The sequence below is a fragment of the Lynx rufus genome, unplaced genomic scaffold, assembly GCF_022079265.1.
Source record: "Lynx rufus isolate CCGP_SWC_20201006 ecotype Redwood Valley unplaced genomic scaffold, mLynRuf1.p SCAF_19, whole genome shotgun sequence".
Lineage (NCBI taxonomy): Eukaryota > Metazoa > Chordata > Mammalia > Carnivora > Felidae > Lynx > Lynx rufus.
The window spans coordinates 6,067,207-6,094,922 of NW_025814833.1; the positions used below are offsets into that span (position 1 = coordinate 6,067,207).

The 27,716-nt window shown below is 41.5% G+C and overlaps 1 protein-coding gene across 3 annotated transcripts in view; it reads right to left on the reverse strand.

Annotated features, from left to right (window-relative positions):
- Positions 1-27,716, reverse strand: part of ACSL4 (acyl-CoA synthetase long chain family member 4) — a 60,955-nt gene that overhangs the window by 30,532 nt on the left and 2,707 nt on the right. Inside the window, exons 2-8 of one of the 3 annotated variants that reach the window (XM_047081839.1) lie at positions 16,812-17,342; positions 16,391-16,568; positions 14,930-15,039; positions 14,672-14,810; positions 12,418-12,568; positions 12,142-12,265; positions 8,670-8,741 (exon numbers count right to left, since the gene is read on the reverse strand). In XM_047081839.1, the coding sequence (XP_046937795.1) occupies positions 8,670-8,741; positions 12,142-12,265; positions 12,418-12,568; positions 14,672-14,810; positions 14,930-15,039; positions 16,391-16,568; positions 16,812-17,162 (1,125 nt within the window). In that variant the 5' untranslated portion in view covers positions 17,163-17,342. The remainder of the gene's footprint in view (positions 1-8,669; positions 8,742-12,141; positions 12,266-12,417; positions 12,569-14,671; positions 14,811-14,929; positions 15,040-16,390; positions 16,569-16,811; positions 17,343-27,716) is intronic. The other 2 variants (XM_047081837.1, XM_047081838.1) reach the window with 2 other exon arrangements.

The window sequence follows — 27,716 nt, forward strand, 5'->3', positions numbered from 1 at the left end:
CTGGGGATGTAATGTACAGCACAGCACAGGGAGTATAGTTAACAAGACTGTATCATATGCTCGAAAGTTGCTAAAAGAGTAGATCTTGGAGTACAGGAAGATGGCGGCGTAGGAGGACGCTGGGCTCACCGCGCGTCCTGCTGATCACTTAGATTCCACCTACACCTGCCTAAATAACCCAGAAAACCGCCAGAGGATTAGCAGAACGGAGTCACCGGACCCAAGTGCAGACGAGAGGCCCACGGAAGAGGGTAGGAAGGGCGGCGAGGCGGTGCGCGCTCCACGGACTGGCGGGAGGGAGCCGGGGCGGAGGGGCGGCTCGCCAGCCAAGCAGAGCCCCCGAGTCCGGCTTGCAAAAGCGGAGGGGCCTGACGGACTGTGTTCCGACAGCAAGCGCGACTTAGCGTCTGGGAGGTCATAAGTTAACAGCTCTGCTCGGAAAGCGGGAAGGCTGGAGGACAAAGGGAGGGTGAGCTTCTGAGCCCCCGGACGACAGAGCTCAGTTTGGCGGGGAACAAAGGCGCTCGCCAGCGCCATCTCCCCCGCCCATCCCCCAGCCAAAATCCCAAAGGGAACCGGTTCCAGCCAGGGAAATTGCTCGCTCCGCGCAAACACCCAACTCTGTGCTTCTGCGGAGCCAAACCTCCGGCAGCGGATCTGACTCCCTCCGGCTGCCACAGGGCCCCTCCTGAAGTGGATCACCTAAGGAGAAGCGAGCTAAGCCTGCCCCCCCTGCCGCCGTGCACCTTGCCTTCCCACCCCAGCTAATACGCCAGATCCCCAGCATCACAAGCCTGGCAGTGTGCAAGTAGCCCAGACGGGCCACGCCACCCCACAGTGAATCCCGCCCCTAGGAGAGGGGAAGAGAAGGCACACACCAGTCTGACTGTGGCCCCAGCGGTGGGCTGGGGGCAGACATCAGGACTGACTGCGGCCCCGCCCACCAACTCCAGTTATACACCACAGCACAGGGGAAGTGCCCTGCAGGTCCTCACCACACCAGGGACTATCCAAAATGACCAAGCGGAAGAATTCCCCTCAGAAGAATCTCCAGGAAATAACAACAGCTAATGAGCTGATCAAAAAGGATTTAAATAATATAACAGAAAGTGAATTTAGAATAATAGTCATAAAATTAATCGCTGGGCTGGAAAACAGTATACAGGACAGCAGAGAATCTCTTGCTACAGAGATCAAGGGACTAAGGAACAGTCACCAGGAGCTGAAAAACGCTTTCAATGAAATGCAAAACAAAATGGAAACCACCACGGCTCGGATGGAAGAGGCAGAGGAGAGAATAGGTGAACTAGAAGATAAAGTTATGGGAAAAGAGGAAGCTGAGAAAAAGAGAGATAAAAAAATCCAGGAGTATGAGGGGAAAATTAGAGAACTAAGTGATACACTAAAAAGAAATAATATACGCATAATTGGTACCCCAGAGGAGGAAGAGAGAGGGAAAGGTGCTGAAGGGGTACTTGAAGAAATAATAGCTGAGAACTTCCCTGAACTGGGGAAGGAAAAAGGCATTGAAATCCAAGAGGCACAGAGAACTCCCTTCAGACATAACTTGAATCGATCTTCTGCACGACATATCATAGTGAAACTGGCAAAATACAAGTATAAAGAGAAAATTCTGAAAGCAGCAAGGGGTAAACGTGCCCTCACATATAAAGGGAGACCTATAAGACTCGTGACTGATCTCTCTTTTGAAACTTGGCAGGCCAGAAAGAATTGGCACGAGATTTTCAGGGTGCTAGACAGCAAAAATATGCAGCCGAGAATCCTTTATCCAGCAAGTCTGTCATTTAGAATAGAAGGAGAGATAAAGGTCTTCCCAAACAAACAAAAACTGAAGGAATTTGTCACCACTAAACCAGCCCTACAAGAGATCCTAAGGGGGACCCTGTGAGACAAAGTACCAGAGACATCACTACAAGCATAAAACATACAGACATCACAATGACTCTAAACCCGTATCTTTCTATAATAACACTGAATGTAAATGGATTAAATGCGCCAACCAAAAGACATAGGGTATCAGAATGGATAAAAAAACAAGACCCATCTATTTGCTGTCTACAAGAGACTCATTTTAGACCTGAGGACACCTTTAGATTCAGAGTGAGGGGATGGAGAACTATTTATCATGCTACTGGAAGCCAGAAGAAAGCTGGAGTAGCCATACTTATATCAGACAAACTAGACTTTAAATTAAAGGCTGTAACAAGAGATGAAGAAGGACATTATATAATAGTTACAGGGTCTATCCATCAGGAAGAGCTAACAATTATAAATGTCTATGCGCCGAATACCGGAGCCCCCAAATATATAAAACAATTACTCATAAACAGAAGCAACCTTATTGATAAGAATGTGGTAATTGCAGGGGACTTTAACACCCCACTTACAGAAATGGATAGATCATCTAGACACACGGTCAATAAAGAAACAAGGGCCCTGAATGACACATTGGATCAGATGGACTTGACAGATATATTTAGAACTCTGCATCCCAAAGCAACAGAATATACTTTCTTCTCGAGTGCACATGGAACATTCTCCAAGATAGATCATATACTGGGTCACAAAACAGCCCTTCATAAGTTTACAAGAATTGAAATTATACCATGCATACTTTCAGACCACAATGCTATGAAGCTTGAAATCAACCACAGGAAAAAGTCTGGAAAACCTCCAAAAGCATGGAGGTTAAAGAACACCCTACTAACGAATGAGTGGGTCAACCAGGCAATTAGAGAAGAAATCAAAAAATATATGGAAACAAACGAAAATGAAAATACAACAATCCAAACGCTTTGGGACGCAGCGAAGGCAGTCCTGAGAGGAAAATACATTGCAATCCAGGCCTATCTCAAGAAACAAGAAAAATCCCAAATACAAAATCTAACAGCACACCTAAAGGAACTAGAAGCAGAACAGCAAAGGCAGCCTAAACCCAGCAGAAGAAGAGAAATAATAAAGATCAGAGCAGAAATAAACAATATAGAATCTAAAAAAACGGTAGAGCAGATCAACGAAACCAAGGGTTGGTTTTTTGAAAAAATTAACAAAATTGACAAACCTCTAGCCAGGCTTCTCAAAAAGAAAAGGGAGATGACCCAAATAGATAAAACCATGAATGAAAATGGAATTATTACAACCAATCCCTCAGAGATACAAACAATTATCAGGGAATACTATGAAAAATTATATGCCAACAAATTGGACAACCTGGAAGAAATGGACAAATTCCTGAACACCCACACTCTTCCAAAACTCAATCAGGAGGAAAGAGAAAGCTTGAACAGACCCATAAGCAGCGAAGAAATTGAATCGGTTATCAAAAATCTCCCAACAAATAAGAGTCCAGGACCAGATGGCTTCCCAGGGGAGTTCTACCAGACATTTAAAGCAGAGATAATACCTATCCTTCTCAAGCTATTCCAAGAAATAGAAAGGGAAGGAAAACTTCTAGACTCATTCTATGAAGCCAGTATTACTTTGATTCCTAAACCAGACAGAGACCCAGTAAAAAAAGAGAACTACAGGCCAATATCCCTGATGAATATGGATGCAAAAATTCTCAATAAGATACTAGCAAATCGAATTCAACAGCATATAAAAAGAATTATTCACCATGATCAAGTGGGATTCATTCCTGGGATGCAGGGCTGGTTCAACATTCGCAAATCAATCAACGTGATACATCACATTAACAAAAAAAAAGAGAAGAACCATATGATCCTGTCAATCGATGCAGAAAAGGCCTTTGACAAAATCCAGCACCCTTTCTTAATAAAAACCCTTGAGAAAGTCGGGATAGAAGGAACATACTTAAAGATCATAAAAGCCATTTATGAAAAGCCCACAGCTAACATCATCCTCAACGGGGAAAAACTGAGAGCTTTTTCCCTGAGATCAGGAACACGACAGGGATGCCCACTCTCACCGCTGTTGTTTAACATAGTGCTGGAAGTTCTAGCATCAGCAATCAGACAACAAAAGGAAATCAAAGGCATCAAAATTGGCAAAGATGAAGTCAAGCTTTCGCTTTTTGCAGATGACATGATATTATACATGGAAAATCCGATAGACTCCACCAAAAGTCTGCTAGAACTGATACATGAATTCAGCAAAGTTGCAGGATACAAAATCAATGTACAGAAATCAGTTGCATTCTTATACACTAACAATGAAGCAACAGAAAGACAAATAAAGAAACTGATCCCATTCACAATTGCACCAAAAAGCATAAAATACCTAGGAATAAATCTAACCAAAGATGTAAAGGATCTGTATGCTGAAAACTATAGAAAGCTTATGAAGGTAATTGAAGAAGATTTAAAGAAATGGAAAGACATTCCCTGCTCATGGATTGGAAAAATAAATATTGTCAAAATGTCAATACTACCCAAAGCTATCTACACATTCAATGCAATCCCAATCAAAATTGCACCAGCATTCTTCTCGAAATTAGAACAAGCAATCCTAAAATTCATATGGAACCACAAAAGGCCCCGAATAGCCAAAGGAATTTTGAAGAAGAAGACCAAAGCAGGAGGCATCACAATCCCAGACTTTAGCCTCTACTACAAAGCTGTCATCATCAAGACAGCATGGTATTGGCACAAAAACAGACACACAGACCAATGGAATAGAATAGAAACCCCAGAACTAGACCCACAAATGTATGGCCAACTCATCTTTGACAAAGCAGGAAAGAACATCCAATGGAAAAAAGACAGCCTCTTTAACAAATGGTGCTGGGAGAACTGGACAGCAACATGCAGAAGGTTGAAACTAGACCACTTTCTCACACCATTTACAAAAATAAACTCAAAATGGATAAAGGACCTAAATGTGAGACAGGAAACCATCAAAACCTTAGAGGAGAAAGCAGGAAAAGACCTCTGTGACCTCAGCCGTAGCAATCTGTTACTCGACACATCCCCAAAGGCAAGGGAATTAAAAGCAAAAGTGAATTACTGGGACCTTATGAAGATAAAAAGCTTCTGCACAGCAAAGGAAACAACCAACAAAACTAAAAGGCAACCAACGGAATGGGAAAAGGTATTTGCAAATGACATATCGGACAAAGGGCTAGTATCTAAAATCTATAAAGAGCTCACCAAACTCCACACCCGAAAAACAAATAACCCAGTGAAGAAATGGGCAGAAAACATGAATAGACACTTCTCTAAAGAAGACATCCAGATGGCCAACAGGCACATGAAAAGATGTTCAGCGTCGCTCCTTATCAGGGAAATACAAATCAAAACCACACTCAGGTATCACCTCACGCCAGTCAGAGTGGCCAAAATGAACAAATCAGGAGACTATAGATGCTGGAGAGGATGTGGACAAATGGGAACCCTCTTGCACTGTTGGTGGGAATGCAAAATGGTGCAGCCGCTCTGGAAAGCAGTGTGGAGGTTCCTCAGAAAATTAAAAATAGACCTACCTTACGACCCAGCAATAGCACTGCTAGGAATTTATCCAAGGGATACAGGAGTGCTGATGCATAGGGGCACTTGTACCCCAATGTTCATAGCAGCACTCTCAACAATAGCCAAATTATGGAAAGAGCCTAAATGTCCATCAACTGATGAATGGATAAAGAAATTGTGGTATATATACACAATGGAATACTATGTGGCAATGAGAAAAAATGAAATATGGCCTTTTGTAGCAACGTGGATGGAACTGGAGAGTGTAATGCTAAGTGAAATAAGCCATACAGAGAAAGACAGATACCATATGGTTTCACTCTTATGTGGATCCTGAGAAACTTAACAGGAACCCATGGGGGAGGGGAAGGAAAAAAAAAAAAAAGAGGTTAGAGTGGGAGAGAGCCAAAGCATAAGAGACTGTTAAAAACTGAGAACAAACTGAGGGTTGATGGGGGGTGGGAGGGAGGGGAGGGTGGGTGATGGGTATTGAGGAGGGCACCTTTTGGGATGAGCACTGGGTGTTGTATGGAAACCAATTTGTCAATAAATTTCATATATATATATAAAATAATAAATAAATAAAAAAAAGAGTAGATCTTACATGTTCTCATCACACACATACACATGGTAACTTTGTGAGACGATGGGTGCGTTAACATTATTATAGTAATCTTTTCACAATACATACATATGTCAAATCACTGTACACTGTATAGCTTAATTGACACGATGGTATGTGTCAATTATATCCCAATAAAGCTCATGGGGGTGGAGGGAGGCTGCAACGGCATTCAAGGATGGCACAATGTTGTCCTGTCCATTTCCACAGATGGAATCATTGTCTTAACTGACATATTTGTCTAGATCTGTGATTGAGAAATTCCAAAAGTTCCCTAAAGGACTTTAATATCCTGTAACTATCCCACTTAAGAAAGTGAATAGGATGTCAGGTGGAGGAAAAAAGCCTACAGGAGTGAGACAGATGTGACAGAACTACCTCCACTGCTCTTTCCAGTAGATAAGAGTCATGGGCACTGGAAGGCCTCTATGAGTAAGGAACACAAACGATAGTCATAACAAATTGGCAAGATTTATTATTAGCACAATAAGTCACCCTTCACTTCAACCTAATTTTACATGATGTTCAACTGAGTCAGTGCTTACAAGAAGCAGTGATGTATTCTAAATTCTCAGCCTGTGAATATGTGGCTACACAATACTAAACAGATCTTTCATTCTGATCCAGGAAAGAAACAAACTCAGATAATAGAATCTATCGATTTTCAGTAAAAAAGATTTTTTTAAGGCCTATTTATACAGGAGGGGGAGGAGTTAAGGGAACCAACATAGTTCAGTGAAACACCCATGGACCAGCAACATGAGAGTCTGTTCACTATCCTCAGGCCTAAAGAACCAAGAGGAGAGATGTATTATTGGAACCCGGTGAAGACTGCAGCCACGGGCAAGACCTGGTTACAGCCAATGGGAAAGAGATTGTTCAATGGACGCTTGACAACTGCCCCAAATCGCAGCCCAACAGGGAAGGAGCAAAGGCAGTAAGTATGCAGAACCCCTCCTCTCTCCCTGCCCTGTGATCTCTCCTGAGCGCCAGTAATTGGCTGAACCCAACAAAAGACAAGCAAGCCCTGGTGATTCATCCACAGAAGTTAGCCTTCCAAGGCACAAAGTAAAGAAGAATGGACCATGGGCAATTAGAAGATACACAGCATATCCACAAACTCCTGCTTATCCTTCAGGCCTAAATTCAGACATTGCTTCCTACAGTCCTTGGTCTTTTTCCTTCCCTATGTTCTCTGATAGGGTTTACTAGGGACTCCTGTACTTTGAGTAATAAACCCAAAATATTATTTCCCAAAACACCAAACACAATTCTAAACAGACAGGCATAGTAGTTAAGAAAAGTCTGGTATCAGACTGGTAGAGTTCGGGCTCTGTGACTTCGGGAAAACTTTTTTTTTTCTTTATAAAACCAGAAAAATAGGATCCACCTAGGAGAGTCTTAGGGAGGATTAAGTCAGATAATCCATCTAAAGCCCTTAGGGACAGGTCCTGAAAACAGCAAGTACTGTAGTACCTATCATTAGCATCACTTTATTATGTTTTAATCAGAAGCTTCTTTCAGTTTCCAAACTTGCCGAATTCTTCAGCACCTCTAAATAAAAAGGCAAAGGCTACTCTGCCCTCTTTTAATTCTTTCGTTATTTAGTAATTTTGTAATAAGAAGCTCAAAAAACAAAGTGGCTGAACACTTCATTATCTCATCTCCAATTTTCCATGTACAAAAATAATTCTGAGAGAGATATTGGGATGAGACTTAAAATCTGATCGCAATACAAGCAGTCACGGTATAAAGTCCCGCTGGAGTTTCTAAGCCTAAAAGTGCTAGAATATATCTGATTATGCACATTTGAAACACTGTGTGAAATGTTTATCATTACAAGGCCAAAAACGCTGTAACATCTTATTTTGATGAAAGGCAGTATTTCACATAAGGATTTTAAAGTCTGGAACTAAGCTTTTTTCTTTGGAAGATCTCTCAAGTGCCAGTTTTCCTAGTCACCATTAGGGTCAGGAGGCTCGGATTTGAGACTCAGTTCCATAACTTTGGATATGCTGCTTCAGTTCTCTGGGATGACCTACGCTTCCTCATTTGTTTGAAATTTGTGATTAGGGGCGCCTACGTGGCTCAGTCGGTTAAGCATCCAACTTAGGCCCAGGTCATGATCTCGCAGTCCATGAGTTCAAGCCCTGCATCAGGGTCCACGCTGTCAGTGTGAAGCCTGCTTGCGATTCTCTCTCTCCCCCCTCTGCCCTTCCTCCGCTCACGTGCACATTGCGTGTGCACACTCTGTCTCTCTCTCTCAAAATAAACCTTTAAAAAGTTCAAAATAAAAATAAAATATAATTTGTGATTAAACAAAAATGAGATCTAGAATATCTTCTACCTTTGAAATATGGCCACTTCTCACGCTAGGTAATCTGAACTAGGTCACGTTCATCACTAATTTTCCAGGATCAGCAACACTAACAGGCATACGTGTCAGAAGTTTGCCAATGCTGATCTCAGATTTTAATGAACACACTTGCCATGATCTCAATTGAGTGAAGTTGTTTAAAACTGTATGCAAACCCCTGAGAGTACCACCTTTTAAAAAGTCCAAGTGCAAGCAATAAAGGACATTTATATTCTGTACTCACCGGAACGGCCGCCATGAGTGTCGGCTTCAGCACAGTACAGTCTCCTTTGCTTCCCTTTTTAATTTTGCTGGACTACATGAAAGAAAAAGCAAATAGGATCAGGAAAGCCAGCCTCAGCAAAAAAGTGTGATAATTCAAGTACTGTCAGTGACAGAAATTTACACAATGGAATCTGATCTTCTATGGCCCCGTTGAGTTATTGGTTACAACCCTCATAACTTGCAAATGTCTAAAGTGGAAGTGGCTTTGGTGCTTTAGCCTGGAGATGATTTCTTCTAGTACATTTCGGCCTTCCTTAGAGGAGAAGCTCTGACTCATAATAAAGGAGAGTGGGATATTTGGGTAAAGTGCGCATTCTTATCTCTCACGTATCAAGCACAGCACAGATCATCCATTAAAAAAAGAGAGAGAATAGAAAACCTCAGCTAAGGTACACTGAACACTAAAAGAAAATGGAAAATATTTTAACTTTCTTTGATTAGCCAAATGGCAAAGCCGCCTCTTGAAGTCACTGCCGTTGATGAACATGATGGAAAAACACTAATTTGGTAACATTGTGGTTGACAGAATACTGAAGACCCTGCCAGTGACCATGTGGGGATATGCACATATATATCTAAGTATGTATATATTTCTCCTTTCTTTTGTTTTCTTTCATTGCTTACACACATAAATACTATTTGGGATTTCAAATATCAGAGCAACAGGTAGAAAAACTGATAAAGCAGCCCACTGAAAAAGGGAGATGAAAAGGAAGAAAGAACCAGCTATAATGCAGTTCATTAGTCTGTAAGTTTAGATGTATAATGTGTCTATTCGTCACGCTGACACAGGCGGGAAGTAAACCAGCTCTTAAGGGACAGTGTGATATGCCAGGACCACCGGCTTCATCATAGAGAACTTTCTGCCAATAGAACCAAATTGTTTTTATCCTGCTTTTCTTTAAGATGGATAAAGGAAATAAAATAACTGCTTGTTGTTTTATGTACGTGCGAGTGTGTGCACATTTGCAAGTGGAAACCGACGCCCACACGTGCATATGACACATGGGAGGGCAGCTCTGTAGAGAGAAAGATGGGCTCTCATCCTGCAAGTCCAAGCTGCCCTCCATGTGGTGCTGACCAGTTGTTGCTTTAAAGAGCTGTTCCAGGGTAGCACTAGCCACAAGGAGCCCTTCTTCACTTTCTTTATGACTCTATGTAATGGTATCAGTTCTCTTCTTATGATCGCAATAATCTCAGGACAGCATCACGCTTATCTGTTGGCTTCAAATGTGGCACCTCTAATGTCCCACCTGTTTCTGATTTCCTATCTGAGGGAGATTCCTGGGTTTTTGATTCCTAGGAAGATTGAGACTTTTTATTAGGAAGTTCATTGAAAAGGTAGGTGGGGCATTCACTCCAACTGCCCTCCCCTTCCCTACACTGAGGCTCTTATTTCCAGAAAGGCAGTGAAAGCTAGGGTTGCTAGTCCCTGACTTCTGAACTTCCCTAATGGTGGGGGGGAACCATACTCAAAGCTTATTGAAAGGTGTTTCACATTTTGAAACATTTCTAAATACAAGAAAAGCCCACTACAGTGCATCAAAAACATAATTGTTGTGGATTTTTTTTAACATTACAGAGTTTTCTAAAATTTTTTTTTTACAGTTCAAGCCCCAGTCTTATTCATAGATCAATTTTAACTTGACTACATCAAGTCTCGTTTATTACTTTACTTGATCACTTCTTTTCTCCATTACTGTTCTAGCAGATTTTAAATGTGAACTTGCAGCTGAGTAGTTCACACGGCAGCTCTCCATCTTACAAAGAGGTTGTATTCCCTAAAGTACCAAGTAGGTAGTTGTCTAGAACACAGAACATTTTTCTCATGAGAAAGCCACTTCAAGAGGTGGTTGGATTATCCTGGGAGGTTGCAGGGAGGTGGTCATCATTCAGAAAGGACACAAGGACGTTATGGAGTTCCAGGAATGTTCTTTTTTATCTTGATCTAGATATGGATGGTTACAGGGGTCTATGTGTGTACATTAAATGCAATCAAGCAGTGTACTTAAGATTTGTGTCCTTTAAGTTATACATCCCCAAACAAATTTTTTTTAATTTTTTTTTAACATTTATTCATTTTTGAGACAGTGCATGAACGGGGGAAGGTCAGAGAGAGAGGGAGACACAGAATCCGAAACAGGCTCCAGGCTCTGAGCTGTCAGCACAGAGCCCGATGCGGGGTTCGGACTCACAGACTGCGAGATCATGACCTGAGCTGAAGTCGGATGTCCAACCGACTGAGCCACCCAGGCGCCCCCAAAAACAAATTTTTTAAAAAGATGGTTGGAATCTCAAATCCAAAGACATCCATTTAACTTTTCTGCCTTAATATCACACAACCTACCTAACCTCTCCCTAAAACCAAGTCATTCCTATCTATACTCAGAAACTCTTTTTTGCCTCAACATCTGGTTGACATTTTTCTATAGCAACTAGTCCAAAGAAGAAATTAAACAACTGTGGACAGTAGGTATTAGCTGTGTAATTTCAAATGCACGTAAAATACGTGAGTTAGCTCTAGCCATTGTTGGGCTTCTTACTGTGAACAAAGGAGAAGGGAGAACCCAGTTGAACTCCAGGTGCAAAGCTGAGGGCTGCCTTTGGATACGCAATAGAACTTTCCATGATGATGGAAAGGTCTGGTACCTGTGCTGTCCAAAGTGGTACCCACTAGTGACACTTAGCTGCTGAGAACTTGAAATGTGGCTGGAGGGGAGGGGGACAAAACATAAGAGACTCTTAAATATAGAGAACAAACTGAGGGTTGCTGGAGGGGCTGTGGGTGGGGGGATGGGCTAAATGGCTAAGGGGCATTAAGGACGATACTCACTGGGATGAGCCTTGGTTGTTATACATAGGGGATGAATCACTGGAATCTACTCCTGAAATCATTATTGCACTATATGCTAACTAACTTGGATGTAAATTTAAAAATTAAAAAAAAATTAGAAAACAAAAAGAAATGTGGCTGGAGCAACTGAGAAATGAGATTTTTCTCATATCATTGGAATTATCTCTACTTCAGCGTGCTGTTGTGGACAGCACAGTGTTAGAGAAAACTGAGAGCAAAACTGGGCCACGATCCTACCACCACATCTCCTCCCAGAAAACCTATCCCTGTTTATGGGTTATGTGTCCAAAAGACTCGGTGCATTTATCTTCTCTACCCAAGCTATCCAGAGTCAAAATCTCATAAAACAAAATGAAAGTAACTGTAAGCTTCAAAATCAGGTAAGAAGATGTAGATGAAGCAATGCTAACAAATCCATAACTCTTTTTTACAGTTACATATTTGCCCACAGGGGCTATTTTTGAAGTCGAGGAGAAAGCTGCCAGTGAATTGAAGTGTCTCACATTCGCAGTAATACGTTCTCAGCCAAACAGCGCAACTTAATAGGATGGTGCGGAAAGAGTAAAAGGCTTGTCACCTGGTCAGAGAGTGTAAGTGGAGAAGAATAGCCAATCCTACAGCCGTAGGTAAAGCAGGATATCTCTGCTGTCAGTTCTAGCACATGAGCCAAAGGCAAGTAGCCAATGTAAGTGTCCTTTGGTCTAAAATGAAATAAGAGAAACATGTCAGCCGTCAGGAAAAAGGCATGGTTAAGTAGAAACATCAATAGCCTTCTCGTTTCTACACAGATGGAGTTCAGACGATGTCGAACAGGAGCTCTCATCGCAAAGAACGTGGAATGAGTCTCTCTTACCCCAGCCCAGGAATCCTCTCACACTGGCCTGTCATTCCAGCTATCAAATTGCTATGGTGCATCATCACTCCCTTGGGCCGGCCGGTAGAACCACTGGTATACATGACAATAGCCATGTCCGAAGGAGTTGGTCTGTTCGGAGGAACGCTTGCTAAAAGAATGAAAAAGCACTGTATTTTCTTCAGTTTAGAAGTTCAATTGCTTACACAAAGATTAAGAGTTTTTAGATATTTTTTGCATAATGATGAACCATGTAAAACAAATGCTCTCTACTGACAACCGACACAAAAAAAGTGGTGATCGAATTTCTGGTTACCTGCAGTGAGAGTCTTGAACGCCACTGTGGCCCTTTTTCTGGGTGTTGAGCCCAATCCCGGTCTACCCCTGCCTGGCCGCGGTGCTGCACACACAGCAGTGCTGTGGAAAGCTAGCCAGGACTTTGGAGAATCAGGGAGATAGACTGTCGTGTGCAAGCCCTTCAGGCCTCAGTTTGCTCACCTTTAAAATGAGATGGCTGGGCCTGATTATGGTTCTCAACCACTGGGGGGCATGAGAATCACCTGCAGAACTTAAACAAAATACAGGCTCTGTCTCTGGCCCCCACCTGTGAGCATTCCAGGTCTGGGATGGATCAAAGGCTCCACAGGTGACACTCATACACACCCCTGATTGAAAGCCACTGGACTTGGTATTTTTCTCACTTTTTATAAAAATAATTTCATTTAATAATAACTGAACCATGGACACTGAATTAGATAACCATTATACATTTAACAGATTATTTTAAGATTACATTCCAAGCAGCACGTACAATCCAAAGAACACCAAACCAAAATGATATTTTCTACTGTTTTTAGTGTTGCTTCTTGAAATCTGTATTGGAAATCAGTTTTTCAAAGTACTGAAAGTGTACCTAGATAAAAATAACACCAAGAGGTCCTTTCTCTCTTCTCTCTCTCTGTGACTCACTTGCTCACTCACTCCTGTAGTTACAACCCATGTTATGTGTCTGGCTTTGGGACTCTTTTGGGTCTTCCAGATTTAGTGCTTATTGCCCTATCTGGATTGGACCATACTTTGATTCTGTCTAATCAAAATGAGACAGGAATTTTATGATACTGAGAGAGACCGTGTGGAGAGGTTTATAAACACTTCATTCCCTATCAATGGTAATATCTAAATAGTATCTAAATTTCACTTCTCCTAGCCCTCTGTCTGAACTTAGGAATATTATTGTTGTTGTTATTGTAATTTATTGTATTTTCGAAGAGAGAGAGTGTGTTTGCATGAGTTGGGGTGAGGGGAAGAGGGAGAGAGAGAGAACCTTAATTAAGCAGGCTCCATGCTCAGCGTGGAGCCTGACACAGGGCTCGATCCCACGACCATGGGATCATGACCTGAGCCAAAATCAAGAGTCGGATGTTCAAGTGACTGAGCCACCCAGGTGTCCCTGAAGGTACAAATATTGTGTCATCTTAAAGGTCCTGAGCTCCAGTGCTGTCTTTGCTTTTACTGAATGACTGGGGGAGGAAAATAGAGAGGTCTTCCCAACAGATTATATTCAGCCACCTTGAGCAGGGGTCGGCAGACTCCTTTTCAGAAAGGACCAGACGGTAAATATTTTAGGCTCTGAGGGCCATACAACCTCTGCCAAAGGTACCCAGCCATAGACACTTGTTAAATAGTTGTTATGGTATTCTAGTCCAACTTTATTTATAGAAACAGACAGCAGGCTGTAATTTGCCAACCAATGCACTAGAGTCGTGCTTCTCAAAGTATGTGTTGTGAGGACCTTTTCCCCCCTAATGATTTATGGACGGATGCTTTTGTAAAATACAATACAAAGGCATTATTGGAAAAATGAAATGAACATAACACACAAACTTAAAATTTTTACATTAGGGGCATCTGGGGGCTTCAGTCCGTTGAGTGTCTGACTCTTCATTTCAGCTCAGGTCATGATCTAGCGTTTCGTTGAGTTCAAGGCCCACGTCGGGCTCTGCGCTGAGGGTGGAGCCTGCTTGGATTCTCGCTCTCTCCCATTCTCTCTGCCCCTGACCCACATGCACACACTCTCTCTCACACACACACAAAGTAAATAAACATTCAATCATATATGGTCTTGATAAAAATTTTAAAACTTTTTTTTTAAATCCAAGAAGTGTACAGTTTTCACTTGCATTACTTCCTTTCCTGACCTACTGACAACAAACCTTAAACAGATGAATAAATTTGTTTTACCAGCTTTACTTACCATTTTCTGGCTTGGATCCCAACTCTTCTACTGATTGCATGCTGTGAATCTCAAATCCTTCAGGGTATTCTGCTTTATTGATAGTCTTATTGTCCACATAAATTATATGTTTGACACAGTTGATATCTAACAGTGCAGTCTGTTGAACAGAAACAAGATCCAGCTATTAAATACGGGCCCACGGTAAACTCAGTTTTTGGACATTTTCATGACCTGTCAGATAACACCATATTAATTAAGAGAAATATTTTTATTTACCTTAAGTTTACTTTCCAGAAGTTCAACGCTAGTGATCAGGTAGGTGGCCTCAGATTCATTTAACCCATGAACTACAGCTTCTTTGCCAAGCGTGGCATATAAAGTCACAACTACATAATAAAAAACAAATACAAATGTGAACTAATTAAACAGTTAGGAGCTACATTATTTAAGTCAGCCTTTTGTGATAGGAACATTCATGGATGCACACGTCTTATAACGTAATTTCTTTTCACAGTCTCTGCCAATATCTTTCAACACTGCCTCAAACTCCCAGGTAGCCCCAACTTTTCCTTATAAATTCACAGGATTCTAACATCCTAAATCTGAAGAAACCCAGAAATACTGGAAGTGCCACAACTGTTCAAAAATTAGGCAATCATGATTCTCGAGGTGAGTAAATTTCTGGCTGAACTGCTAATTCCAGTCAGAGCTAGCCTACCTAGAACTACCCTGTGACATGCAGGTTCACTGGCCATGGCACGAAACAGTGGGTAAGTCCTTGAGAATCTTCAGACTGAGGATCTCAAGTCTGAATCATGTTCTCACTCCTTCTAGGGAATTTTTTAAGTGGGCCCAACGTCCACGCTGATTAGTGACCTCTAAGCTTTAACTGGGTGGCTAAGGAGATCTAGTCTTTAGGAGCTACCAGAGAAAGGAAACATGGGCTGAAACCAGGACCAGTTAGTATCAAAGGGCATCTGCTAAACCTAGATTGGATTGGAAATTCAGCTCTAGGCTTGTAACCAAAACAGCGACGTGGGTAAGAAGAGCCACTTTTCACAAGCTATTGTTTATTGAAGTTGGGTGATGGGTACATAGGGGATCATTTCATATTCATTTTTGTTTGCCTGAAATTCAAACTCCTGATTCCTACACTACACCTGTAGTGTTCTACCTCATTCAGTAAATAACTTAGCGCCTAGCACATGACAGGCACTATTCTGGACTTAGAATTTTTTTAAACCATTTCATGCACAATAGCAAAAACAAATGTTTGTGAAACAGGAAGACACCAACTTTACTTTCTGGCCAACATATCTAATGTGCTCATTTCACATGTAAAACAGAATGAGTCAAATGAGATGCCCTGGACGTGAAGCAACAAATTAGAATTATCCTAAGCAATGATATTTTTGTTTTTAATCATTATTTTGTGTGTCACTTCCTAAAAAACACCCCCAGGTCCCAAATATTTCAGGTACAATTCACTTCCAATTGAAAAGCAAAATCCTAAATTCTATCCATTCAACTGCCAACAAATTCCCACGCTAGCTCTTAGAAATTACTTTAACAGGCATTATCAGATATCTTTTAACTACATTACATACTGCTTTATGGATACAATGGATGCAGAAAAATTGCTAAAGAACACCTACCTTGAAAACAATAAGGTTGCAGGACAATGTCACATGTTATTAAAACCCTTTCTGTCCCCCTTCAAAAACACAAGGCACTTACGAGGGAAGTTGTACTTAAAGCAGGTCTGTGCTGCAATCATCCATTCGGCCCTGGTCTCACAGAAAATGGCAATAGTGTTCTTTGGTTTTAGTCCCAATGCAGTGAGTCCACTACCAAAATTATTCACTCTACGGTTCACTTCAAGATAGCTCATCCACTTATAAGTCCCAAGAATTAACTGTTAAGGAGAGACATTCTCTGAATATTAGTATATTCAAACAAGCAATTAAAATATCATTCAAAGTGTAGAGCTCTAAAATTGCCTTTAAGTGAATATACAGACGCCATGAGCACCTTCTGAGAATTTGTTATGCAGCATATTTAAATGGAATGGCAGCATATTTAACATGCATTTGATTTATGATAAAGTAAAAACATACCTTCCCCTTAAAACAAATTAAAAAGCACAGAAATGCTATACCTTCTTAAAAACCTTTCCATTTGGCTGCATTTCATTTTCTTCACTTAGGATCTCTCTGGTCCCAAGGCTGTCCTTCTTCCCAAACTTGGACACAGCATGATCAAATAACTTATCCAGAGTGTCTGCTCCAGGGATGTCTATGACAGCTAGCGAGTCGAAGTGCGTGACAGAGCGATATGGACTTCCAGGTTTGTCTGAAGTGGGCTTAGCTTTTATTCGCTTTGCCATAGCGTTTTTCTTCTTGGCATTGGTAAGAAAATACCATGGAATAAATATAAGGGCACTGTATATTGTTATTAACAAGTGGACAGGCAGCAAAATAATGGTGAGCACGTTTAGCCTAAGTTTCATAGTGGCAAGGCTTCTACAATGGTGTTTATTTCTTGTTATTCTTTGGCTGCAGAAAGCCTTATTTTGCTGAAGAAGGCAATAATGGAAGCAGCAGTAAGAGGAGCAGTATAGCCAAGGCAGTTCAATTTTAATGATACAGATAAAAGTTAGTAATCTTTGGAAGCCGACAATAAAGTACACCTGTAGATGAAGACAATGAACCAGGCAGAGAGCAGGAAAAAAAAAAAAACAAAAACAAAACAAAAGAGTATTAACAAGTTGATAGCAACATTGATTTAAATACTCAGGTCTTCAGTAGTTTATATAATTGATTTGATACAGCAAGTTGAAATAACTGGTCTGAAAGACTGGCATTTTCCATTTTAATCATTATTACCATAAACTTCTCAATTTATTTATTTTTTTGGTTTTTAGGCATACGCTATTCTGCCCATCACTCTGCAAATCACTTGAGTGACACTACTTTAATGCATACACAAATGCACGGAAGTGATATTTCAGCTTGGCTAAACTTCGGGAATGCCAATGATGAGGTTTCTCTTAAGTATGCCCATGTGAACCAGGTAGTTTTAAACAGGAATGGGTTTTGTAGCCCAAAGGGGAGAAATACACCAGTTTAAGGCTTACTTCTCAATGCTCAACCCAGAGATACTATTCTGAGTTCTTCATCAAGGTAAATTTCTGCGGTAATGCTATGCATTATCTCCAGTCCCCCAAAGTGGAACAATACAATCATAAAGTCATTTCCTAAGTGTCCGTTTTGTGCTCAAAATTGCACCTGTGGCCTGGGAGGAGGAGGAGTCAGAAAGAGGTCCGAAGTAGTGTAAGTCCCAGCCTTCGCTCATTATGAGTTACCGCTAATGAGGCCATCTTGCACACAAGACAGAGCCAGTGTTTTTCAAACGTTTTGGAACGAGAGGGGCAGCGAAACAAACCACTCCTTTGAATAAAAACTCCTGCCGACGTCCCACACACGCAAGAAAGTGGAACTGCTCTGGCTGAACCCAGGGGTGAAGTGTGCCAAGTCCCACCCCGGACTTCCTGGAAGCCTGCTCCCAAAGTGCCCACTGAAGCATTTCCAGTGAAAAGCCTGCTGGAAACACCTAAGTGCTGTGGCATGCAGTACAAACAACGCAACAGACATCGTGAGGAAGTGCAAAACGGCCAGCAGTAACTAAGGGGAGCTCTGTGAAGAGTAGACTTTTAAAGTGGATCTGATGTTGGGGATCTGGAAAATAAGGAGAAAGAATGGAGAGCATTCCGGGCAGGGAAACCACATGGCAAGATGCAGAGGTAGGAGTGAAAGAGCTTTGGGAGAGTGGGAGTGCCCATAAGGACACTAGACTGACTGGGGCATAGAGCGAGTACATGTTGGCTAAATAGGCTACGGGTAGTGCAGGATCTGACAAATCAGACCAAGTAATTTTGATCTGATTGAATCAGACAGAAAACTGGGGGCCTCTGCAGGTCAGAAAGAGAGTGCCAATTGGAAAGGAATGGCAGAACCGGCCTCAGGGATGATTATAACTCACAGGGAGCTTGCCTTCAGCTGAGAAAGCTATTTTGGTGAGTGGAAGAGTATTTCAGCGATAAAAATTAAAATAATAGTTTGCCTTGGGACACCTGGATAGCTCAGTTGGTTAAGCATCTGACTTTGGCTCAGGTCATGTTCTCACAGCTTGTGTGTTTGAGCCCGTGTTGGGCTCTGTGCTGACAGCTCAGAGCCTGGAGCCTGATTCGGATTCTGAGTCTACCTCTCTCTCTGCCCCTCCCTCGCTCATGCTCTGTCTCTCTCTCTCTCTCTGTCAAAAATAAATAAACATTTAAAAAATTTTAAATAATAGTTCACTTTGAGGAGACAAATTGAATGAAGCCCGTCCTTCTGCAACTCTTGTGGAAATAGACTATTGAACCCAGGACAGTTGTTTGTTTTGACACCAATTACCATAAAGTGGTTACCTTAATCCTGCCTCCACTTTAGTTCATGCCCTGCAACCTAGTGGGGCAAGATGAGCAAGAAACTACAGGAACAAAGAACTGGGTTTCAGTCCCTATCTCTGTCACTAAGTGGCTGTGGAAGCTTGAGCCGAACAAGCTATCTGAGCTTAAAATCAAACTAGATCGGTAGCCCTTAACTTCTTAGAGGTGATGGACCCTTTTGAGAATCAAATGGAGACCTATAAACCCAAGATATGCAAAAGGGTCTATGTGATTTTAGGGGGTTTGTGAGTTCCCTAAAATCCATCCATAAACCCCAAAGGGTGACACCAACTCTGAACTAAGAACTGCTGGCTTATATGATTTCCTGGGGTCCTTCCGACTTTAAATTTTGGGATTTACCCTACCTAGAAATTGCTTCCTTGGTCTGACAAGTTGGGTCATTCACCTCTTCAAAACAAGGTATGTCAAGTGTCCATCATGGTGTCTGGTCCTCAATATGCAAGATCCCCTCTAACAATCCTCCATCATTCATTTCACGATGACTCAAATCCACAATAATCTTTCCTTTTTCTAACTTCCTACATCACTTGAAATGTCTACCACTCATTTCAATCCTTGATTATATTACAGATATTCTAAACATCTAAGCCCCTAAGTCCACAGCAAGGACCAGTAGTTCTCAACCTGATCAAACCCAACACCTTTTTCTTAGAACAAATATTCTGTAATACTCTCTTATCAATCTTGAAAGGTAGTCATAGATGATAACCCACTTACATAATTTTAAAAAAATAATTCCTTACTGGTAATAGAAAGGAGTACCAAAAGGAAATTAATTCAAGATACAACAATACTTACTTCGATACATAAATTGACAGAGACAGTACCAGAAGTCCCCCCAAAAAAGTCTCTGAATTTTATGCCCTAATGAGTACCACCTGACCTTCAATTGAGAAATTGTCAGACTTGGGGCTGAAGATATATAGACAGCTTTTGAAGGGTTTATAATCTAATTGTATTAGTTGCATTATACATTTTTATCAATCTTTTACATATATTTGCCTTAAGGCTCGGAAGTAGGGCAATGTCTTTTGTTTAATCCTCGTAATACAGAGACACATTGGTGTAAACACACACACACAACACAACACATACACAGCAGACAAGCCTCGAAGAACATTTAGGTGAGGAGAGCTCCGAGACATCAGTTAGTTCAGGTGTTTTCAAATTCTTTCTGGTGGTGATGAGGGGGGCCTGGGTCATCCACTGGAATAAAATCTTATATGAACATGAAAATACAAAGATAGATAGATAGATAGATAGATAGATAGATAGATAGATAGATAAAAGGAAAACGCAGAGCTGCTTTGGGAGGGGAGGACTGACAGCCCCTGACAGGACTCCTTGGAACCCCCGGTTCAGCTGAATGTTTGAACCACTGGCGTTTTCAGTGAATGAGTGACAGCTGAGGCCCGTCCCCCGGTCAGTTGCTCATTCAAGCCAGCCTCTGCCCAGCGTCGCCTGTCATCTGAAAATCTTTCCTTGCCAAAGGTTTTCCAGGGTTATATTCAGGTCTATTGATAAACTGATTTCAAGAAAAGAAGAAAACACCTACTCTCTGTAAGTTTTGAGCCCTTAGTACAAAGATGAGTAAAGCACACATGCCTCAATCATTTACATGCATTACATATGTGTTCATATGTATGGTAGGGGGCAGGGAGATCAGTTCACAAATACATAGAAAATGTAGAATGTAATATATCCCATAAGAGGGGTGCCTGGCTGGCTCAGTTGGAAGAGCATACAACTCTTGGTCTTGGGATCATGAATTCAAGCCCCACGTTGGGTGTAGAGATGACTAAAAAAAAACAAATACTAATAAACTTTTTAAAACGTGTGTGTGTGTGTGTGTGTGTGTGTGTGTGTGTGTGTACATACACCTCCAGTAAGAACAACAGGCTAAACATATTCAGGGGGGGAACTGCATCAGTTTGGGGGGAAAAAGAGATGAAGGAGGAAGTAGAACCAGCTGGAAAGATTTCACAAAAACCATAGTAGTTGAGATAGGTAGGTTTTCAAAAGGAAAAGAAAAAGAGTGGAGAATGAGGACAGTCCTATCAGAGAGAACAAATGGATGAGCAAACGGACGGAAGCAGAAGAGCACAGGATGGAGGTGAGAACCGGCCAGCAGGGTAGCAGGTGCCTGATGCTTTCCATGTAAGATCCTGCTCCACTTTGGGGATCTAAGTCACTGAGAAAACTGCATTTTTTTCAGAGCCAACTACACTAGCATGTAGCTCTACTGTAAGAGTCACATGCGTATGATGATTTAGCAAGTCAAGATTCACCCCCTGGCTATCGCATTAAGGGGATATGTCTTCTGCAGAAGAGAAAGGCTGAGTTCCTGGGTGGTAAATGGGTTAAACCGAGGTGGGAGATCTGGGTCTGACCTCGTATGTGCTATGAAGTGTGACTCTGAACAGGTCATATGACCTCTCACAAGCTCTGTATCTCTGTCTAAGCTCATATATAAAACAGGAATACTGCTTGCGCTACTTGGTGGCATTGTTGGGAGAATCCTTCCCCATGGCCAGCTTACATTCCATGGGCAATAATAATCAGTCTCTGGAATACACTCTCGAGTTTCTGGCCCCTCTCCCATTTTGTTGTACTTCTTCAGCTAAACTATACCTGGGCTGAATCCAATCCTCCACTGAAGTGTGCACCTGCACCCATGCAGCTGAATTTGGCTAGAAAAAAACTGGACGTGCTGAGCGTCCCCCCTTCACCCCTATTTGAGATGGACCTGGTGGTGCTGCTCCACTGACTCTTCCCTCACCCACCCTGTTAATTTTCCCTGCTTGACTGAATCGTTCCCATAAGCATCGTAACAGGCTATTACCTCTGTCACTTTAAAAACCATTCCCTCTGTCGGAAGCTCTTCTCTGGCCCCAGGCCCCTTTCTTCTCTTCGGGACTCCTTGAGAGTTGCCTACACTCTTCATCTCCCAGTCCTTTCCCCCTATTTCCTCTGGAACCTACTACTCAGGCTTTTACACACTACCACTCCACAAAAGTGCTCTGATCGAGGGCCCCAATGACTTCCATGCCATCACATCCCAAGGTCAGTTAAGGCTCCCACTTCTCCCTCGATTCATCAGCAGCCTTTGACACAGCTGCCCCCTCTGTTCCTCACTGAAACGACTTCACTTGGCTTCCAGGAGACCACAGTTCTTCCAGTTTTCTCCAGACTTCTCTAGCTGTTCCTTCTCAGTCTTCTTTGCTGCTTCTTCTCATCTCCCTGACCTCTAAATGCAACAGTCCTCAGTCCCTGCCCCTCCTCTTGTCTTTCTCTCCACCCATGCCACGGGGATCCCATTTAGTCCCACAGCTTCAGATAGCATATATATATGGTGATGACTTCCAATTTTTCCCCCTAGCCTGGAGGTCTTCCTTAAACACCAGATTTGTCATCCAACTTCTTCCTCAACAGATCCCTATCAGTTAAATACCTCAGACTTAATATGGTCCAAGTGGAGCTGCTGATCATCTGGCCTCACACCTGCTCTGCCCAGCCTTGCCCATCTCTGTAATTCCAGTCACTCTGACCAAAAAAAAAAAAAAAAAAAAAAAAAACCAAAACCCTTAGAGATTCACTTCCACTCTTCTTTCTCACACATTCCACACCGATCAGCAGCAAATCCTACCAGCTCTGACAAGACACATACCCAGTTGAACGGCTTCCCGCCACTTCCACTGCTACTGTACTGGTTTCAGCCACTATCATCGCACCTGAATAAATGCATTTGCCCATCTGATCTCCCTGCCTCCACTTTTATAACACATTCTAAACTCAGCAGCCAGAGTGCTCTGCTGCAAATGTAAGGTTATGTCATTGCTCTGCTCAAAACCTTTCAAAGGATCCCCATAGGACCCCCTCAGTCCTCACTCTACCTAATGAGACTATGTGATCTTTCCCCTATCTCTGAAATTTCTGACTTCCTCTCCTACGCTTTCCCCTGGCTCATTCTGTTATAGTTCTACCTGTTACTTGCTGTTTCTGAAACGCATCAGGCATGACCCTGCCTCAGGGCCTTTGTACACACTATTCTCTTTGCCTGGAATGTTCTTCCAAGATACCTGCATAGCTTATTCTCTCATCACCTTTTTGTCTTTACTGAAATACTACCTTCTCCAGCCATCCGAAAATTGCAACCCAACAACCTGCAGTCCCTTTCTCTGTTCTTCTCCTTAGCACTTATCACCAATATGACATATGCTTTCTTCTTCATATTTATTATTGACATCCCCATTAGAACATAAGCTCCATGAGACAGGGTTTACAGTTTGCTGAACCCACAGTGATTACTGTGGTCTTTCCATGCATTAGCAGTTCAATAAATTCGTTGACTGAAAATAAGAATATACATGGAACTACTCTAAAATAATAAAGTAAAAATGTATGCAAGGACCACAGCCTGAAGGCCACCAACCTTAGTCATCTTTAAAAAAGAAAATCACTCTCTATGTCAAAAATAAATAAAACATTTAAAAAAAGAAGAAAAAGAAAATCAGGGGGTGCCTGGATAGCTCAGATAATTAAGCTTCCAACTTCGTCTCAGGTCATGATCTCACGTTTCCTGAGTTTGAGCCCCACGTTGGGCTCTGTTCTGACAGCTCGGAGCCTGGAGCCTGCTTCAGATTCTGTGTCTCCCTCTCTCTCTGCCCCTTCCCCCCTCACAATGTCTGTCTCTCTCTCTCTCTCTCTCTCTCTCTCTCATAAATAAACATTAAAAAAAATTTTAAATCACTTCTCCATGCCAACATTCTATGAGAGGGTATCCTGTTAAAATCTGTGCTAATTATAATAAATTTGAACATGTTCTTAGTCACTTAATAGAAAATATGGGGACGCTTGGGTGGCTCAGTCAGTTAAGCATCCAACTCTTGATTTCAGCTCAGGTCATGATCTGACTGTCATGAAATCAAGCCCTGCATCAGGCTCCATGCTAGGTGTTGAGCCTACTCAAGATTCTCTCTCTCCCTCTCAAAAAAAAAAAAGTATAAATCTGCCTGTTGCACAGAAGTGAAAGACTGCTGTTACAAAAGCCTGAAGGCTTGGGGTGCGCTTGGGTGGCTCAGTCGGTTAGGCGTCCAACTTCAGCTCAGGTCATAATCTCATGGTTCGTGAGTTCGAGCCCCATGTCGGGCTCTGTGCAGACAGCTTAGAGCCTAGAGCCTGCTTCGGATTCTGTATCTTCCTCTCTCTCTGCCCCTCCCCAGCTTGCTCGCTTGCTCTCTTTCTCTCTCTCTCTCTCTCAAAAATAAATAAAACATTAAAGTTTTCTTTCAAAACAATAAAAAATAAATAAATAAAAGCCTGAAGTCTTGGGGCAGCTGGGTGGCTCAGTCAGGTAAGACTCTAGATTTTGGCTCAGATCATGATCTCACAGTTCTTGTGTTCGAGCTAGGCATGGGGCTCCATGCTGGCAGTGTGGAGCCTGCTTGGGATATTCTCTCTCTCTCTCTCTCTCTCTCTCTCTCTCTCTCTCTCAGCCCCTCCCCAGCTCACTCACTCTAAGGAAATAAATAAACTTAAAAAAAAAATAAAGAAAAGCATGAAGGCTACACAATTGGTACTATGGGCTTTTTCACCAATGCCTTTCACAAAGGTATGCTGTCCTTACATGTATGAAGAGTGATATTGCTGCCCTACCAGAGGACATGAACTCTCAGCTGTGCTTCCTTGAAATCAAGTAATTCATTTGTATGGCAACCAGGAAAGGGCAGGCCATCCTTTTCAGTCACAAAATAATTCACTGTCCCTGCTGATGTTTACCGTTCCACATGGAAATCAGATTAATAACTACATACTGAGCATTTACTATGGGCTAGGCACCGTGCTTGATCCTTTAGATGCATTATCTCATTTAATCCTTCAGGAAACCCCTTTGAGGTAGTCCCCTCATTTTACTGATGATGCAACTGTCTCAGAGAGGTAATATGCCCAAGGTGACACAGCAAAGCAGGGATTTTGACCCAGGTCTAATAGATTTTAAAGTCTATGCTTTCAGCTATACTGTCTGTGACCCTGATCATACTGGTATAATCCAAATAGGTGAGAGTGACAAACCTTGTGTATGAAGAAATCCTGGCAGCAATTTTGAGCACTGATCTGTCCTAAATCCTAAGGCATTTTTATGGGTGGGGAAAAAAAAGCCCTTTAGGCATCAAGTAAGTCCTAGAAGTCTTAGTGGAAAATCAGATAAAATTTTCTTTTACTTTTTGTCCTGAGGTCAAGTTTAATGTTAAGTATTTCATTCCAGTTACTTCAAACGCTCTCAGATAGTTAGGTTAAAACACAAAAGCATTAGTGATACATTTAAGCTTTAGTATATGCAAAGTAAACACATACTACATATTGATTAAAATCTGAATTTAAAAGAAGAAATCATCTCCCCCAGAAGCATGTGACACAACATCAATTTAAGAATGAAAGAGAAAAACTCATAAACTGAAGTCGATTAATGCCAAGACATTTTTTTTTTCAGAAGTTTGAGAAAATGGAGTTAACCAAGCAAGGACCCATGCATTTGCCAACCTGAAATATGCAATAAGGACAAATTAACTTCACCTGTCCTTGCACAGGACTTTATCAAAATGTAAAAGGCATCAATTTGAAAACCAATGATGAACTGTGTGAGTGCTACTTGAAGAAATCACATTTTCAAGTCACACGTTATTTAAGGATAATTTAAATACCAAATAAAGAAACAAGTTGCCTTCTGAAAAGGAGTAGCCATATGCACTAAACATTAAATCAGGAAACAATTATAAAATTTCAAAGAGATTAAACAGATAAAGCGTACCTGTGGCTCTTTAAAAGATCATATTTCTACACAGATGTTGCATCACCGAGACTTTTGTAAAGGGGTGGAGTGCTTTTTTTTAAATCCTAGTTTCTTTCACACATTCTTTAAAAAGTTCCAAACGATATTAACATACAGGAGAAAGCTCAAATACAATGTTAAAAGAATAGCTGCATTTGGTTAATGAAATCAAACTTTACAGGAGCTATATTACAATAGAATTCACTTAATATTTTAATAGTAAAACTTTAAAAATATTACTCTTTTAAGAAAATAAAAGGCATTAAAAGAATAGCTAGTAGGATCTTTTGCTGTTAGTCTGCAAGACTGAATCATCTTGTGAAAGATATATTCATCAGCCCCTTGTAAGTCTCACCTGATTCAAATTGACAGACCAATCTAATCAATATGGCATAATCTGTACAATCAAGCTTTAAATCCAATACATAGCAATTAGAAGAATACATTTGAAAACTGAAAAAGCAAAACGGAAACAAAGACCTAGGGTGAACATATACATGCCCTATCCCAACACACTGCACCTGTGCCTAGCAAGCTATTTTTTTTTTTTTTTTTTGACCAGCAGCGTCTCACAACTATGACTGATCTTTGGGTGCGTCTCTAACAAGATTAACCAAGCCTGTCTACTTCATCACCTGGAGAGTTATTAACTCCTGAAGCCGCCATCCTGCCAGTCTCTTCCCAGCTTTTCCCAGCAAAGAAAGCACCTCAGCTGCCATGTTGAAGATGCTCTTTCACATTGCAGCAAAAGTTCCCTCCCATAATGCCTTAAGAACATCCCCAGCATGCATCAGATTATGTTTTTTCTAGGTCATAGGATCTTGTAATTGGGATCCTATCTATATGTGTTGAAATAAGGTGATCTAATGTGTTGAAATGAGGAGATCTGGGAGCCAATGTTGCTGCCTACACATTTCACATACATTGTGTAATTATATATCTATTCCCCATTTTAAGTGATCACCACACACTTGATTTTTAAATATTATGAAGCTTTCAAAAGTCAGGAGTTGGTTGTATGGATTTTACCCAAAGCTTGCATTTAAGGAATTGTGAGGATGAACCATGCTAGTAATGGCCACATACTGACAAAGCATGATGTTACCATCCAACTTTATCAGACACCTGGAAAAGGGGAGAAAAACTAAGTTCCGAGAGGTACGTGTTTGGAGAAACATAAAAAAGGGTTCAGTGCCATAAAGGGTGAGTAGATAGCACAGTGCCCATTTCAATGTTCTGCAGCTACTGCTGAAAATTAACTGCTACAGATCCCTGTAAACAAAACCTTGCTGCTAAATTAGGGGGCGCATCGCACCATGGCATAGCCTTTAATTTTGTCTGTAAAGTCTTCTACTGCCTAGGTAATTTTTCTCCAAAGGAACACAGTTATGGTTTTAACAGATGCTAATCAAAAATAATTGTGTTACAGAACTTCACTTTAAATTAGGGGAGCCTGGGTGGCTCAGTCGGTTGAGCATCCAACTGCAGCTCAGGTCACGATCTCACAGTTCATGAGTTCGAGCCCCGCATTGGGCTCTGTGCTGACAGCTCAGAGCCTGGAGCCTGCTTCAGATTCTGTGTCTCCCTCTCTCTGCTTCTCTCTCTCTCTCTCAAAAATAAATAAACATTAAAAAAATTTTAAAAATCAAATTAACTTAGTTATAATAAATGTATTTTGTCCAAGTGAAAGTTACACAGACTGTATCTCCTGTTGTGTTACCTAC